This window comes from Carex rostrata, chromosome 21 (assembly GCF_964058835.1).
Source record: "Carex rostrata chromosome 21, lpCarRost1.2, whole genome shotgun sequence".
Taxonomy (NCBI): Eukaryota; Viridiplantae; Streptophyta; class Magnoliopsida; order Poales; family Cyperaceae; genus Carex; species Carex rostrata.
This window is the reverse complement of record NC_135938.1, coordinates 591,883-611,283: the sequence shown is the minus strand read 5'-3', so window position 1 is coordinate 611,283 and position 19,401 is coordinate 591,883. Positions and strand designations below refer to the sequence as shown.

Below are 19,401 nucleotides of genomic sequence, written 5' to 3'. Positions count from 1 at the left end.
CCAAAAATATACAGTAATTCACCCCAATCTCCACCTTTTATCCCACCCCGAATGCAATCTCCATCCCACCTATATTCGTGTATGGAGGTCCTTCATCCTTACCTGGGCCTGAACCAAATCCTCTCCCCAGACCGCCACCAGTACAGGAAGATCCAAACGAGTCAGAATTTGAATTTATGAACGAGGTACTGGAGGAGAATCTGCAAACTGGGGATGAATGGGGGGAAGGAGACTGAGACATTAATGATGAAGAAGATGAAGAAGAATATACACAGCCCAATGCTGCAGTAGAAGTACCAGCCCATACATATTCTTACTTTTCGGCTGTAATTTGAAGAATATTAGCCGTCAGAGACAAGTTAGATAATTAAAAAAAGACTGCAGGTGCATAACAATAGCATACTGACCTTGCAACTCTAGCACAAGTTGTAGTAAAAATGTGTCAGGACAGCCCCACTCCAGTTGTACTTTTTTGACGCTTGAAGGTCTCGCAGCAGCTCTAGATAGCACATTGGAATGGTATCACCATTTGAATCAGTGAACATGACAGAACCAAATAAGTCCATCACGAAGCCTCGTGTGTATTAGTAATGTCGAAATTACAAAGTAACTCATTTTTCGGCATAAAATAGAGTACAAAATAAATATATCTAGAGTAGTTTGTATGAGTACCTCTCAATCTCAAGCGGCATGGAATGCCAATGCAGACCTACTTGAAGCAGAGTTCGCAGCTTTGTCCTCTTCAGAGCGTACCTGGACTTTCCATCATTATCGCATATATCTGGCCTCGCTCCCAACAACTCTTCGAGTCTGGCATTAATCGTGTTCTCCTCAGCTTCAGTGGGGTCAGATATGCCACCAACGGGCTCACCCTGGATGGGCAAACCCCATAGGGCACTCACGTCTTGGAGAGTTACTGTCATCTCTCTAAACAGTAAGTGGAACGTGTGCGTCTCGGGACGCCATCGCTCCACTAGTCCTGCAATAAGGGACGCATTAATGGCCTTAGTCTCTTCCTCCATAATATCAACCAAATGGTACAATCCCAAATTTCATAGATACGGGTCCATCATCGAGTAGTACTGCATACCACAATACCGACTCCTATCCTCACTCTGCGTTGAAAAAAGTAAACAACATAAGAACCTGAAAATACAAGAACTCGACAGAATTTAAACTTAAAAAAAACAAAGAAAAAAAGTAGTCAGGTACCTCTCGGGATGCCAGTGAGACTCGGTGCTCCTTGTGGCTCATCCATAACAAAGGACTGAAATATTTCGGACTGTTAACGGGAATGGGCTCATCAGCAGGGTCGGGTGGTGGTGGTCTCCTAGGCCGTCCCCTAGCCATCATACATTTAAAAAAAATTTAGACATGCTACAATTGGCTAAAATACGCTAAATTAGGCTAATATGAAAAAAAAATATATATACTCAAATATGCTAAAATAAGCTAATTGCGGTAATATACAAAAAATATGTTATTCAGGTAAAATATGCTAAATCAAGCAAAAATATACTCAAATATGCTAAAATACGCTAATTGCGGTAAAAATATGCTAAATTAGGCTAATATGAAAAATACATTATTCGGGTAAAATATGCTAAAACAAGCAAAAATATTCTCTATCAATAGTAAAATACGCTAATTGCGGTAAAAATATGCCACATTACGCTAATATGCAAAAAGTATGCTATTCGGATAAAATATGCTAAAACAAGCCAAAATATAGTCAAATTGGCTTAAAATACGCTAATTGCAATAAAAATATGCTTATTCGGGTCAAATATGCTAAAATACACTAATTGCGATAAAAATATGATAAAATAGGCTAATTATGGTAAAATTTTGGAATAAAAAAATCAAAACAAAATTAAAACTAACTTTGATACCTTAATTATCACTAATTACAACTAATTTGGTACCTACAATAACACTAATTACTAATAAATTCAGTACCTTAATTAATTAACCCTAATTACAACTAATTAATACTAATTATGGTAAAATTTTGGCCTAAAAAATTCAAAATAAAATTAAAACTAACTTTGGTACCTTAATTATCACCAATTACAAAAATTTTGGTACTTACATTAACACTAATTACCACTAAATTCTGTACCGTAATTAATTAATCATAATTAAAACTAATTAATACTAACTGAACTAACTAAATATATTAACACTAATTACAACTATATTATACTAATTTTGGTACATTCTACACATAATTGGACTAATCTACAACTATTTTGACACTGCAAACGAAATTTAAAAAAAATAGAGGGACTGATGTTGCCATATTTGATCTATTGTTCTGACCAATTTGAATACCAAAACATGTGTTTAGAACCATCAAATAGCGTCCATTACATTGAATATATATAGAATGTGGTACTGCTACGATTTTATTCTTATTTTGCAGAGAAATTGGCGAAATCAGGAAAGTCTGTGACATTCTGAGATTTTGACGCGACCAGCATCATGGCCGACGCGAGTCGCATTTCCACCCTGACGCCACCACAAGACGCGAGGCGCATCACGCAGGTCGCACTGCCAATTCATGCGAGGCGCATCAGACAAGTTCCAACGCGGGTCGCATCATTGGTGACGCGACTCACGTCAAGAGTCCCCAGAGCAGACAGCGGGAGCCCAATGAAGCCCAGTAAAGGCCCAAATTTGAAGTATTCGTTTTGTGAAAGCTATAAATAGACGACCCTCTGCCACTGGAGGGGGGTATTCAGAAAATTCAAGAAGTTCAAACCACCTAGCTCTTTGGAGTGTCGTTCAAGAAAGGGAGCTGAGGAGGGAAGATTTGAAGATTCTTCTTAAATCCAATTCCTCCTTCGGTTTTTTTTTTGAGGGCAGGGTGGCAACTAATTCCTCCTTCGGTTTTATCATGGTTTCTTATCTTATCTCTTTTTTATGATGCTTGAGTAGATCTTTCTTGTTTCTAGGGTTGATGTAATCTGAGATTCTGTTTGTAATGCATTGAACTTGAATTTGAGTTTTTCTTGTGTTTATTTGCCTGAGTATTATTCTCCCATTGCTTGATTGAGATTGTTTGAATGAATCTTGATGTCTACTGTTGAATATTTCTTGCATCTCTTCTAATACTTTGACCTTGATGTTTCTTGCAATTAGATAAAGTATTTGAGATAGATCTTAGATCCGAGAGGTGAGATCAATAGTAACTGAGAGGTGAAATTTCCATCTATTGAGACATAGTGGATACCTTTAGCAAACTAGACAAATGACTTGAGTTGAATACCAATAAACGAGAGTTTGAGGTTGTAGATCTAAGAATGTGAAGTTGCACATCCTTACCAGGTTCATTAAGCCAATAAACGAGAGTTGAGGTTTAGGAATATTAGGTACAGTCAACAGATCTTTACACAAGTGAATAACTCAGAAACAGGCCAAATGCTGCATTCACTCGAGGACCACGCGAGTCGCATGGGAGACCACGCGGGTCGCGTGAAGGTCCAGAGAGGCAGAGTTGAGGATGAAATCTAAAACCCTAGAAACTCCGTTTAAAATCAAAGTAAAACCAAACGTTTAATTGCTTTCATTTTCTGTTATTGAACCTAGGAATTTAAACAAATCAAACCAACATTTTCTCAAAATCTAGTACCTAACTGAGACAAGCAAAGGTTCCGAGTTGAACTATACCATCCCTGAGGATCGATACCTGATTATACTCTTGAACGAAAGTTGTGCACTTGCAACCTAATTCGAAAGCTAAATCACGGTTTAAAAGGGTACAACTAGCTGTACTTGAAACTTTGTGTATACGCTTGCGTGTGAACAGGGACTTACTTGAAAATATGGAGAAGAGAGGAGAAAATTCGGATGGGAGGAGAGAGAGTGTAAATTTGAGAAAATGATTTGGGAGGAGAGAGAAAGTGCTGTTGTGGCCTATATAGAGACCCCGGGCCGTGAATTTTTTCCATGGGGCAGAGTAAAAAAAATCCGGGCCGTGGAATTTTTCCACGGGTTGGGTATTTTTAAAAATCCCGCCAAACCCAGGTTATTTTTAATAAAATATTTATAAAAATGGTTATTTTTAAAAAACTCGGGAATTTATTTATAATAATATGAAACTATGCAAGGAATAGATCTGTATCCGTTGGTCCATTTTGCTTCGAATACAGTGAGTTTTTTATTAATCTATTAGAAAGCAGACGTACATATAATTAAGAGAAATTTGTATATATTTTCATCAAAACTTCTCTTTTTAGATATATTCCGTCACAACTCTAAATTTAGTTATATCCCATCAAAACTCAATTGTTTTATTTATATCTCCATTTTTAAATTTGACCTCTTAAAATTTAAAATAAATATTAATAAAATATTTAAAAGACTGTTTTGCCCTTCATCAAAAATTACAGTACTAATCCTCTTCCTTTTTCTCTCCGCTAAAACTTCCTTTCATGCCATGATTAAATCCCATGCATGACTGGAGATATAGCACTAGTATCAATTTCAACTCAGTCAGAGATCATAGAAATTACTAACCTCGCCAAAAAATGATCCAGTTAGAGATCGCATTGAAGTAGATGAAGACGCGGAGTTAGTCGGTCAGGCGCGGAGTTGGTCGATCAAAGTGATATAGCAAACCAAATTTTTTTTATTATTGTTGCGTTACGATCGTGTATAAATAATGAATATAATTGTGGAGTCAATTTAGCGAATTATGAAGGGATTGTATGATTTTCACCTAATACTTGGCATTTGCTCCATTTTATGAGATTTAATCAAATTGATTTCGTTTGTTCTTTGTTCAATTCTTACATTCTTTGATTAATTGCAATCATGGGTGCTGCATTGACCGTGGCCAACCAATAGTATTATAGGCTGAATTAAAAAAAAAAAAAAAAAAAAAAAAAACGTTGTCATTTTTAAGCTGATTGGAAATCTTACTTGTATGAAATAAAGGAAATAAATATGGTGATTTAAGAATTTCACCACTTGTGACAATTTACCTGAATTTTACATAACATTACATAAATGTGTGATTTAAGATTAACAATCATCTTTCACTTTTCATTTTTGTACCAGTTAGGCCAGGAGTACTATAGCTGTAAGGTCTCAAAACAAAATTGATGCTAAAAGAAAGCTATGAAATTCAAGTAGATTACAACCAAGCTATGGAATTCAAGTAAAACAAAAAGATGCTAAACGAAAACTATGTGCCTCTGTCTGCCAGAGAAATATGTGAAATTTTGACAACTTCATATGAGAAAGCTACATAAAGTGCTAAAAACAGAAATTTTCAATTCTGACAAGATGTTGCCTATCTTCTAGTTTGACACCTTACAAACAAACAAAAGTAAGACGAGTCTCACATCTAGAACCTTATTTGTACCAGCATTTTGGAAAATTATACAAAAAAAAACAAATTAATATACATGGTTACACATGGAAATACAAAATATCCATGGGCATATATGAAAAATGTCCTTATTAGTATTTACAAAATACCACCAGAACTCTTAGAATGCAATACTGAAATGATATTCCGGTGGAAAATGTAATATTGGCTATTATGCCCCTATTTCATCATGTTCAACAAAATAATGAAACCATAAGAGGATTTTAGTTTTCTTCAATATGTTTTTAAACTATGAAGCAATCTGGTAAAGTCATATGGAAAAAAAAATATTCATGTATAAGTGTTTCATTCATTGAAGTTCAAATAACTAAAATTTTATTTCAATAAACTTGAACTTTGTTTTGGAATTGAGGGTTTTTTTTTCAACGTCTCAAAAGATTTTGATTATTTGATCACAAAGGAAAAATTTGAAACATGGTTTTGTAAACAATAAGTTTCACTTGTTAGAACACCTTAATTTGAAATATAATTTTTGCTGTTTTCTTTTTTCCTGTGACTTTCGTATTATAGATGCAAAGGAAGAAAATGTGCTTAGTGAAAATTGGAAATACAGGTCATTAGAAGAGACTCTCAAGAATTCTGTCAATAATTACCAAAATGCACATCTGTTGAATTAATTTTCCAAGTATATAATCTACAAAAGTAAGAGGAGTCTCACATCACATCTAGAAACAAAAAAACAAATTAACCGTTTGTACCAGCACCATCATCTCACATCTAGAACCTTGTTTGTCATCAAATTCAAGCAGAAGTAAGAGGAGTCTTCGTTTGTACCAGCACTATATCTCACATCTAGAAACATTGTTTTTTATCAAATTAAAACAAAAGTACAGTCAAGTGATAACAACTTGACGCTTTGAAATTCACCTGGCTGTGAAATTCAAATAAAACAGAAATTTTCTTATTCCAGTTTTACCCTCGTAACCTTGTTCACATACTAACACAAATAACCTTGCATTATCTGTAATGCAAATGACTTTTAAATATCATTAAAACATAAAAAAAAAATCTAAAACTATCGTCTAGTGATTCAAATCAAGAAGATTGTCCGTAATTCAAAAAGACTATAGAATATACAAAATGGTTCCTATCATTTGGCAAGAAATTAGATAAAATGCCTATACATTTTCTGCTTCAAGAAGCTTGAAAATAGTTGGTGGACATGCTCTCTTCCTTTGTTGTGCAGTACCAGTATTAGCACCCCTACAAGAAAATAGATAAAATTATTTATGCTAAATATTAAAGTTATGAAATTGGCATTATGCCCTTTTTCAAAAAAATAATATTAAATTAGTTTGGGAAAAATATCAGAATTTTGAACTATCAACAAGAAAGTACCTTGTATCATTGACTATTGCATCTTTTTTTTTCCTCACTGACTTCAACTTCTTACGGGTTATTTTGTCTTTGTTGCTCAAGAAATTATCATCCTGATTATGGTTACTTCTTAGTGTTGTTTGAATCTCCGTCCATGATATACAATTTTTGTGAGAGGGGGAAGAAAGAAAAGGACTAAGATGAGAACAGACGATTGAGATGCAGAATGACCAGCAAAACTACTCAGAGCTGTGACAAGAAAGAAACAAAATTATTTTGAAAAAAGAAAGAAAATAATTCATACCTAACATCAGAATTATTTATTTATTTTTTTGCAAAGACTTTGGCGTTAAACAAAGAATCCACAACTGCTAACACACTTCTCAATAGAGTCTGCATGACTCTTACTCAAAGCCAAATTAAAGAAACACAAATTATCTCGAAGGAATCTAATATAATATATCAAGTTCTCAGAGTCTAATTTAGGTGACAATAGGGACACGACCAGCAACTTGATTCAGATCACCTAACCCATCAGAATTTAAATAAAGGGAATTAGTACCGTAATTTTGATGAAGGGCAAAACAGTCTTTTAAATATTTTATTAATATTTATTATAAATTTTAAGAGGTCAAATGAAGAAATGGGGATATAAATAAAATAATAGAGTTTTGATGGGATATAACTAATTTTAGAGTTGTGATGAGGATATATCTAAAAAGAGAAGTTTTGATGGGGATATATACAAATTTCGAATTAGCATGCACTATTATATTTCATTTTTCTATGAATTGATTATGATAAATTAGTTAGTGATGGTAGACCCGTTTGCCAATAACGCTACAACCATTTTGGATTTGGATTATCCAAGTTTGTATTGTATACATTTTATTATTTATCACAGGAATGTGAACAAAGAATTTACATGTTTCATTTGTTCGATTTTTTATTAGTATCGACTTTTAACTCGATATGAGTCGAATTTGAATATTTTTAATAAAATGTCAGGCATTAAATCAACGAATTGAATATGTGTGTGTGTATATATATATATATATATATATATATATATATGAGGAGGGATCCAATTACATCTTTTTTTGGTGACACCGAATTATACTCTCGATTTTCAAAGTTTAAATAGTCGATCCAAACCGTTCAATATAATAGATATATTAAAATGTGCTTGGCGATCAAATTATACATTTTTTGGAATTTTTTACTATTTATTAAGTATTTAACAAAATCGCTATATTTAGACCATTGAATTTTTGTACCCATCTTAATAAATTCAAAAAATATTTAGACTATTGAATTTTTAATATATCCATCATGTTGAACGGTTTGGATCGACTGTTTGAACTTTGAAAATATAGAGTGTAATTCGGTGTCACAAAAAAAGAATGTAATTAGATCCCTTCTCATATATATATATATATATATATATATATATTTGGAACATATAAGGGTGGAGCCAGAATTTCGAACAATGGGGTCAATTATATAAAATAATTATACGGTGAGGGGGGGGGGTCAATTTTACCATACCATGATATTTTATGTTCAATTATATAAAAAATTAAGAGTAATTATTTTTATCCCTCATTCATCTCCCATCTAACTATCTTTTTATAACTAACTTATTAACTATGAAAGTCAAAGACTATGAAGACCGTCTCACCTGCTCCTCTTTCTTAACTCTTATTTCTCGTTAGAATTACCATCAGTATTTCTCTTTGCCAACTCTTGTTTCTCGCTGGAGTTACTAAACAATCAACTCTCGCTGAATTAAAAACCAAAATTCATGCGTTTGGTAATAAAATAACATGAAAAAGGTGGAAGCCAGGTGCTCTGTGGCAAATAAAAACATGAAAAGCTTGTGGCTTTTTTTTTGCACTAAATAGGTATCTTATTAAATGCCATATTGCCATGTACTATATAAACCAGTGAATTCCGTATGTCAAGAACTCTCCACATCATATTGACATCTGTATTGTCATAAAGAATTTTGTTTATAGATCAGAGTAACTACAAAGATTGAAGTTCAGTTTTGAAAAAAAAATTGTAAACCGGACTTAAAGTTTAAAGTTCAGTTTTTTTTTAAAAAAATAACCCGAACACCATGTTCGGTTTGAGAAATAAGAAAAACTTTGAGAAAACTTTATGAGAAATACTAGATGAAAAATGTATTATAAATTTATGGTAGTAAATGAAGCAATTCTTGAGTAATTACTAAATGTGCAGGTGTGAATACTTTTCATATTACGTATTAATACAATCAAGTACCAAATAGAGTAATTTGTAAAAAAAAAAATTTAATTAAGATACTTTTCAACGTAACAATTCATACTTCAGTTATAAGTATGAATACCAATAATACTTGATATTAATACTTTAAAACGTCATCTAGTGTCATAAGAAAAAAAAATAGAGAATATATTAGATACAAACACTTGATATACGAACTATTCACACTTGCATGATAATGTATGAATACTTGCAATACTTGATATTAATACTTTCAGATATCATCCAGTGTCATGTGAAAAAATTTGATATAATTTATTAGATAAAAATACTTGATACATGAACTATTCATACTTGCATGATGATATATGAATATTTTCAATACTTTATATTAATACTTTTAGACATCATCCAATGCCATATGAAAAAAATAAAATTTGTTAGATACATATACTTGATACATGAACTATTTACACTTACATTAGGAGATATGAATACTTGCATACTTGATATTAGTACTTTCAAACATCATCTGATGCCGAAATTAAAAAAAAACTGTTGATAAAATATTTTAGATAAAACACTTAATACATAAACTATTAACATTTGTATGACAAGGCATAAATACTTGTAATATTTGAAATTAATATTTTCATACATTATCATGTGTCATATGAAAAATTAAAAAAAAATTCATAAATTTAGTTAGTTACTAACACTTGACATATGAAATATTTACACTTGCATGACGATGTATAATACTTGCACTACTTAATATTAATATTTTTAGACGTCATCATGTGTCATATAAAAAAATTTGATAAAATATGCTATGTACAAGCACTTCAGACATGAATTATATACACACGCATTACGAGATATGAATACTTGAATGACGAGGTATGAATACATGTTCGACAAGATATGAATACTTATACGATAAGGTATTCACGACGATGTATGAATACTTGCATGACGAGGTATGAATACTTGCACGACGAGGTATGAATACTTGCACGACGGACAATCCGAAAGTACGTCATCATGGATCTCATTTGAAAGAGAAAATTACGTAGAAGACATCCATGGTTTTAGATTTGCAAATTTTCTCACAGATCGTCAGAAATATTGACGAGATTGAACGAAGAAAAAAAATAACTCTAAAAATGTGTAAAAGATGTGTGTGTGATGTGTCGAGTTTTTTTTAAAATACTTGGTATATTAGGTATAAATACTTGATATATTACATATTAATACTTGCGCGCATAGGTATTCATATTTGCACACATTAGTTATAAAATATATCAAATATTAGATGGTCTCCAAGTAATTAATGAAGTCCAGTTAGTTAATGGTCACCACAAGTAGTTATTGACTGGGGAATTAATGGGGAAAATTGGCTGAGATAGTTAGTCGAACCCAAAAATTAAATATAAATACAAAAATTTTAAAATTAAATGGGGTTAATTGAGCTCCATTGGATCTTTTTAGATCCGCCTCTGGGAACATTTAGACATAGTCGTCTATTATTTGAGAGTGGCAATCGAATTAATAGAAGTGTTCATTCATCACGAAAAATTAATGTTTTTAATTTTATAGAAAGATTTTTAAAAAAAATCAGCGCAAATTTTTAAATAAATAACAGATCAAAATCCGCACGAGAGATAAAAGTTATGTGCGAGGGAAGAAACAGAACTAACAACTGTCATCTACTTAAATTGAATTAAGATGAGCCCATATGTCAAAAACTCACTTTCTCATATTTTTTTTTACAAATTTTAACGGTTTGATTTTCATAACTATTTTTTTTTTATTAATTCTCACATGTACTAAATAAAATGTTTGGTAGTAAACCAATGAGCTAATATATATTTCGGAGATTACATTGACATAATAATCCGACAAGCATAATTTTCTAAATTAGCATCCGTTGCTATTTGAGAGAGGCAAATACAAATAGGTTAATACAAGTGATTGTCGTTTTCCGCATGTGTTATACATCAATAATTAAAGCAACCACAAATATCAAGTCAAGTCCAATAACAGGAATAATCATAATTTCAGTCTCACACAAGTGTTATTATTTTTTATGATGCAAAGGTTCACCTCACCTCAGCTATTTTTTATGATACAAATTTAGTCTCCGATCAAACAATCAAACTACAAAATTAAAGGTGAAACCGAGACATATCTCTTGGGTATGATCAATAATTTCAAAGAAAGCGCATCCAGAGCGACAACATTGAGATTCTAACTATGCCTACAGTACCAGAAGGTGACAAACCCTGAAATTTCACCATTAACTGAAAAGATGGAAAATTGGGGGTAAATTGTTACTAAATACATTTTCTGTTTTGCTCAATAGTATTTAGGTTCCTTTGTACTGCTACAGTATACAGAATATGAAGTGTTGAAGTCTACACTCTTTTGCCCAGTAGGTATGAATTCAACTAGCTAGACTGGTACGACACGTACTGTTCCGATGACCTTTCCTGTACCTTGTGGAGTTGTGGTGCTTCTTTTTGGTTTTGATCTTTTGTTTGGGTTTGTTTCGAGCCACCTATTTTTGACTCAGCACCCAATATATAGCACAGTTTCTTTATTTCCAGTCATAAATATTCAGGTCTCAAATCCCCTTAATACCTTTAGGTGTTCAATTTTGACATTCTGGATTTCATACAGCAAAACCTATCATTACTGGTACAGGTACTTTTTTTCTTTCCGGTTCTATTATTGTGATCCTTTTGAATGACAGATGTCAGTATATTTTATGCTCATTAAGGAAAATACAAAATTATGACAAAGGAAATAGATCTATTTTCAGTTTAATACAAGCCTCTGTATCCTGATGGACTGTCATAAATTAATTTAATTTATTTTTGGTAAGTGTTATGTTATGTACAATTAACAGGTTCTAAATGAAAAATTAATAGATCCCTGTATAAAATGCATGCAACTTCATGCTTTTATAATCCTAAGATTCTAAAGCATTATAAAATTAACTTCTGTGTGTTTTAAAATAAAAAAAATAATGTTCATTCTAGTTCAATATTGATTGTGTGTGTGTAAAAACTTGTAGGCAACCTCCCTCAATAACAATATTTTTGCATTTGTTGCTCTCTGTTTGATTCTGGCTGGTACTTTACTAATTTTGGTTGCAAACATTTTAATATTCCATTGTCATTGTTGGATGATGCTTTAATTTTTTTTCATTTTCTACAACGGTATAAACTTGATAACAATATTTTTGGATGAGGATGACATAGCAACATATACAATAATGGCAATAACGGTCAATGCTTGTTGAACCAGACTTTCTCATCCAAGAGTGCGAAAAGCCGAAAACTCACTGGAAAAGAACACAACTTTCATTTCAGCTCATTACTTCCTCGGTTTAATTCAGGGCAGCACTAGATAGTAATCTATCAAAATTAGGCTTAGTGGTCTGGTTTTGCTATTATGATGTAATGCAGCACATAATGGACCATGTGCCTTATCAAGATCTATACTGTTATCACGACCTGAGATACTGAACTGATCGAAGGAGTGGTGTTTGTATCAGTGTAAAGACAAAATTGCATTAAACATAATTATTACCTTTTCTTCTTGCTATTTCTAGAGAAGGAATTTCCAGAGAAAGTGGCTATTGGACACTTGTACCATATATTTTATGAAGGTGGTCTCATGAATTTGGGGATTGGAGAAGGTGCTGAAGAGGCCTTGATTTGTCACAAGGTTTATTACACCAGAATCAGGGCCTATCTCAGGTGCTATTGGTGACCTGTTCTGTGTTATTGCCACTATAAAATGAGAATAATGATAAAATAAGGAATGTATTTGTGTGATTTTTTAAGTAACTGCAGTCTGTTGGAGAAAAATGGTTATATCTGTTGATCATTGTATTCTGTCGAAGAAAATGGCATGGAATTTTATAACTCAATTTTAATAGTTTATCATTATCTACTTTTCTATAATTTAGATGTTGATCTTAACCTGACAGGTTACCTAGTGTGACCTACTAACACCTACCATTGATTAAAATAATATATATTTTATTAAAATAATATATATTTTATTAAAATAATAAAAAAAAATTCTAACGAAGACAAATTAGATGAAATATGGTAGCACTACATTTTCTCTATTGAGCAAATAATATGCATGCAAACTTCGCAAAGTAAATATCAATTAGATAGTGTCATGTTTCCTTTCTTGTGAGCTTTTGTTGGTAGATTGCAATAATAAGTTAGTGATGAATATTGCCAATTTGTCAAACACCAGATGAAACCAACTGAAGTGCTATTGACCACCTCTTATAAACAGGAATATATTGCTCCTATTTATTTATATTTGATAACGAACGAACCAGAGAGTTTGTGTCAAATTGTGACACTGTAAATAAATCATTCCGATAGAATTACAAGTAAATAAATAAGGGAAAGACTAACAAACAGTAGAAATACAAAACTCTGTATGGTCAGGGGTGCAAAATGCTCACTCCTCTTTCCAGATGCGACCAGTAATACGCAGCTTGAGTTCCTTACTTGAACTCCCGGAGAAGGAAAGAGCCACGTTCCTGTAAATTATGAGGCCATCATAGCTGTCCCTAATCTTTCTATGGTTGTCCCGAATACTTCTCGGTATTCCTTGCCATACCATCTTCCTGCTATTGCCCCCAACTTCGAGGGTATATCTGAAATTATTTGCCTCACTCTCTTCTCCCATAAATCTCAAGAATGCCATATAAACTGGTTCTTTTCCAAGAACAAAGGCCTCGAAGTGGAGGCAAAAATGTTTCTCAAAGCAATTAAATACCTATTAAAGCAAATCATAGCGAAAGAAAATGACACCACAAATTAGCACACCTCTGAAACTTAACAGATGTCATGAACAAAGGAAAACACTAATTGACACAATGATACAACTTAGCAAAATATGCAATTTAATTGTTCAATAAAGTAATAGGCAATAATACATATCTGTACCAGTATCTGAAACAAAATTTCTTATAGAAGCTGTAACTTAAGTACAGGTATTTGATTGGTGAACTTTTGACACTGCAAAAAGTAAGAAAAAAAAAGAGAGAGAAAGAAGGTTCTTACCGTGAGCATCCAAGTGGCATTCTCCACTTCATGTGGGTTCGACTTCACATACCGATGATTAAATGAGCACCCATCATGCATATCAACCTTGTGATCACTCCTCAAATGTGCCACTAACATAGGTATGTCTCCTATGGTGGGGCACTCTGATCCTGCATAGGGACAATAGTATGGCCTGAATTCACATGTTTTCTCGTGCTTTATTTTCTGGTAGTAAGGTAGGATCATGGTGCAGCCCTCAGACTGGTACCGGCATGGCAGTTCCAGAAACTCGGCCACTTTTTCAAGGGCGAGACAACGTATGCTTCCCAGTTCTCTCCGGCATGTGGGGCACTGATCTTCAACCCTTGCCTTACAGCTCGAGCACAGGACATGTCCATTTGGGCACTACAGGAGAGGAGAGGATCAATATAGGATGTTAAACAGATAAATAAGGGGGTTCTGGCCGACAATATCAATCAGTACTCATCCATTCTGTAGAAATTGTAAGTTAATGGTTCTCACTGAATGTATATATTGTCAACATATATATTTCTTTCTTTCCTATCCTCTAGTTGATGCTCGTGTTTTGGACAAGTTTCTTCGCAAAAACCACAAGCTGTACATACTGATACAAAAGTAAATTAATTGGCGGTGTATATTTCAGATCACTCAATTAAGCGCCAAAGTTATAACTTCCTATGTCTTGCAAATATCCATTTAGGGCTTATACTCGTTACAGGTACTTTCTGTAAGCACTTGAAATTATGGAATTTGTTATGTAGTGATGTACAGTATGAATTTTTCTTATATTTTTTTTGCTGAAATAATTCATATTCTCGTATAAAAATGCAGGCCGAGAGAGAGAACCTGGTATATGGGAGGGCATAAAGAGTTGGTGCAGACTGGGCAGTCAAATAGGTCGCTGACACTCGTGGCAGAGGTCAACACTGGACCTGTTATTGCTTCTGATTTGGGTGTCATTGCATTTGACGCTTTAAAAAATGTGCATCGGTCTACAACTGGCAAGGTTTCAAGCACTGCTATCTCATCTTCTGTTTCTAATTCAGGTATGTCTCTTGTGCTGTGGGCCCCACTTGCCATTACAAATAATTTAATTATTGTGTAAATTCTTTTTGTTCTTTTTTTTTTCCTTTACCAGAATGACTCAGTACCCCTGCATTGAACATTGAAAAAAAAAACTTGTCATTTATCAGCTAGTGACAGTGCTCATCTGAGCACGATCCTTTGTTATATTGGTTTCTGTTTTCTGATTACGGGTTGCATTTTTTTTGTCTTTCTTGTTTGATGAATAAGCTGGGTTTTATAAAAAAGCTGGAGAGAGAGAGAGAGAGAGAAAGAGATTTCTGGTAAAAGAATTAGTCTTGTGAGAATACAAGATAAAAAGCAAAGGCAGGAGAAGTTTCCTTGACAATTAGGCAACCTCAAAGAGGAGAAGATAAAAAGGGATTATCAAGAGAGAAAGGGCTCAAATTTCCTCACTTATTGAACAAATTGTATCAATCTTGAACCAGTTTTAAGTCTCCTTTTCATTTTAGCCCAAAATGGTGACGATTTTACTCCCCTCTTCATTTAAGATCAAAGTATCGGTAAAACCAAAATTCAAATTGGATTCAAATAAACTCCCCTCGATCCAACGCATATCCAAGAAACTACAATTTGGATGAAACTGCATACTACATTTTGAATTACATCCGGCAAAATTAAATTAAAGCAACTCGCATCAATGCAGTTCAACAAGAGCCTAAATCAAATTGAAAAAAAAAGTACAGTTAATTACCGAAAGATAGATTCGCACCTTGATTTGCATCGGAAGCAAAGCAGATTGGTTGAATAAGAGAGAGTAAAGCGTAGAGAAAGAGAAGTGTTTGATTTGGCTGGAAAGTAGCCTTCTGAAAAAGGAACTCAAAATTAAAATCTTATTTGGAAATTTCTCCGTGCGGTGGAGCGTCTTTGACTATACAACAACACCGAGTCTCTGCACTTATATGGGTCCCGTTTTCATTGAAATAGTATTGTACTCTTGAAATACGCAAGGTTCACGCAAAAGAGTGTAAGTGCGCATTGACTATGACTATTGACCCCACTGCACAGGAAGGCGACAGAGGAAGATCAGAATTCTCATCCTCTGAGATATCTCATATTTTGCGTGACTTATTAGAAAATCTCAACCGTTACAATACGTTCTGTGCGAATCTCAAAGCTAAAATAATACTGGCCCCCACGTCAGCCCCGAATAGACACCGGACACGTCGGTCACGGAAAATATGAGATATCTCAGAGGATTCGCACTCGGAAGATCATCGCCCCAACATGAACGTGTTTGTTTCGTTTCGCTAATTGGAATATTGGATGGGTTTATCGGGTACGGATTCAGTGCCCGAAGCTCCGAAAACAACAAATTACCAAATGAAGTTCATGATCATGACTGAATTGGGATACATCATGTACCTAACAAAAGGCATCATGCACCTAAACTGTTTTTTGGACGATGTTGAAGTTCTAATTTCGTGACTAAATATTAGTTTATGATTCAAGTTTTGTTAGCCAGTATTTTTAAATGAGAAAAGATAAGTAATGACATATGATGTCATCTGTGTATTGGTTTCATCCCATCCGAGTCGGTCCTTTTCGATACAATGTTTCAAGCGCGTGAAACAAGTAACATCTACAGGAGTACAGGACTAGGAGAAGAATGAACTTGTCTAAATGGGCTTAGCCCAGTACAAACTTCCTTTCTGGCCCATTTGGCCTGTTTACGATCCCTGGGCCCTGGCTATTCAAGAAGCATCTCCTTTCTTCTATAGGTCCAATATGACCTTCATTCATATTTCTATTTAATCAATCTCAATGAGATAATTATTTCTAATTGTTTGTATAAGCTCAACTTATTGTTCAAAATTGAGAGGAAAAAAAATAATTAAGATCCCGTATAGGCGTATAGCTAAATATAAATTATAATTTCAGGCGACTTAAATTCGAACTTAGACATTTAATGCCAATTAGATCTTGTCCTTCAAATTAAGGCAACTTGTTTAAATGCATGTATTTAGTCGTATTAAATTCATGCACTCACAATCGTGCACAGTGTTATTCAAATTTTAAAATATATATTATTATTATAATTGTTATTATAATTGTGTTGTTGTTATTAATTGTTATTATTATTATGAATAAAATATTAATGTGGATGTCCATAACTCTCAACAATCGTTCTCTACTACCCCACTACTATTGAAATTCATATTCCACTACTATTAAAATTAATTTTCTCATTTATTCTTGTAATTAATTTAGATGGTTTTTCATTCACAATTTGTGACTTATAAATAGAGCATTTGTAATCTTGTATTGTACATGCATGAGAAATATATAAATAAAGAGATTGTCATCTTTTACATTATATCTATCTTGTTTATTCTTTTTATGCTTGTTTATCTTTATTTTATAACATGTTATCAGCACGAGAGCTCTACTAGTTGAAGATTCAAGATAACATTTTGATATTTTAATTATTTACCTTTATAATATATTATGTTAATATTTTATTTTATATAATGTTAATCCAATGGCCCGAAGCCATATGTTAATAACAAATTCTCAATTTCAATTGGCCCGAAGCCATTTTAGCAATTTCATCAAATGGCTTGAAGCTTAATTTTAATAAAATGTGCATTTTAGATCTAATAGCAGAATTAGCTCTAAAGGGATTAAACTTTGTTGAATGGTTCTGAGACGTTTACACTTTTTTTTTAACTCTCTCTGTTTTTTTTTACTTTATACTGCGTTAATATGTTTATTTAACTATGCTCATTATATAAGTCTAAAGAGACCTATTTAACAAACTTAAACATACCAAAAGCGTTCGATGATCAATATTCTACAAATTTAAGCATCTTTCTCTCTTTATTTTTTTTATTTTTCAATTATTTAATCTTCCTGAAGAAGTTTTCTAAAAATATCAAGAAGTTCTTCTTGAAGAAGATTTCAAGAAATTTTATATGATATCAAAAATTTATATGAGATTCATGTTAATTTTATTTTTGAATAATAATCTTCATGAAGAAGATTTCAAAAAATATAATTTGTTCAAGAACATTTTAAGAAATTTCCTGAAGAAAATTCCAAAGAAGAAGATGTATATGATGTTCATATTTTTCTTTAATCTTCTTGAAGAAGATTTTAAAAGATACTAAAGTCTTCTTGAAGAAGATTTTAAGAAATTTTATATGATCTACAAAATTTATATCATGTTGATATTAATTTTGTTTTACAATAATTTATTCTTCCAGAAGAAGATTTCAACAAAAAAAATGAAAAATATTTCAAGTAATCTTCCTACAGAAGATTTATGTAACTTACAAAAATTAATATGAGAAGATTTCAATATATCTTCTTGAAGAAGATTTCAATAAGGTTTATATGATGTGGATTTTTTTTTTTAATGATGTAATCTTTCTGAAGAAGATTCAATAAATATTTCGAGTTAATATATTATCTCTTTATGATTGAACAAAATATTTTAATTAGTTATGCTTCATTCATTGAAGTGAATGTAGTAATATATAATAATAATATTTTTGGACAAACTCATGAATATGGACAATATCAAAGTTATTATCATAATGACTATCCTAAAATATACAATTCCACCAGAAGTGGAATGATAATGAGAAAGAGAAAATTATAAAGAATAATAAAAAGAAAATTCATGTTATCATTGGTCATATATGTCGTACGCCAAAGTACATGTAGTACACTGAAAAATCATGTTAACCTATATCAAGCATCACTAAGATATAAGAAGAAAAGGATCGAGCACATTTAATTTGTGAAGATGACCTCGATCTTAGCCAAATTGATGTATGTTGCTCATTTTGATGTTGTTGATTTTTTTATGAATTTATTAATGATTGATTTTGCATGGAAAACATTGATTTTTTAAATCAACATAACCAGAAGAATATACCTACTCTATAAGTAACTGACATAATTTTACTTAACAAAAGAAAAAATATATATATTTAACTGTTACACCTTGATTTTAAATAGCCTTGATAAAAGGGAGGTTTCCAAATCTGTAACAGATATTACATATATTATATAATCTAGTTATTATCTATTTTAACTTTGTCTGATTAATTACATGGTCTGACATGTAATGGATTAGACCTGACTCAAACTCAATAATGTTTCTCTTCCCAATAGAATTTGCAAATAAAATTATTCAATTATATATATTTTTTCATTGTTGAAGTAATGTTTATAGTACTTCTTACTTATTTGCAATTGTTGTTATTATTTTTGTTATTGTGGTGGTATTTTTTTAAATTTTTA

The 19,401-nt window shown here is 32.4% G+C and overlaps 1 protein-coding gene across 1 annotated transcript; it reads right to left on the bottom strand.

Moving 5' to 3' along the window:
• Positions 1 to 13,278: 13,278 nt before the first annotated feature.
• Positions 13,279 to 16,033, bottom strand: LOC144573201 (putative E3 ubiquitin-protein ligase SINAT1). The gene is made up of 4 exons (XM_078322913.1): positions 15,863 to 16,033; positions 14,914 to 15,220; positions 14,065 to 14,451; positions 13,279 to 13,777 (listed from the first exon to the last, which is right to left on the bottom strand). Exons 2-4 carry the CDS (start codon positions 15,145 to 15,147, stop codon positions 13,457 to 13,459), a joined length of 942 nt encoding a protein of 313 aa, XP_078179039.1. The 5' UTR covers positions 15,148 to 15,220; positions 15,863 to 16,033; the 3' UTR covers positions 13,279 to 13,456.
• Positions 16,034 to 19,401: the final 3,368 nt, after the last annotated feature.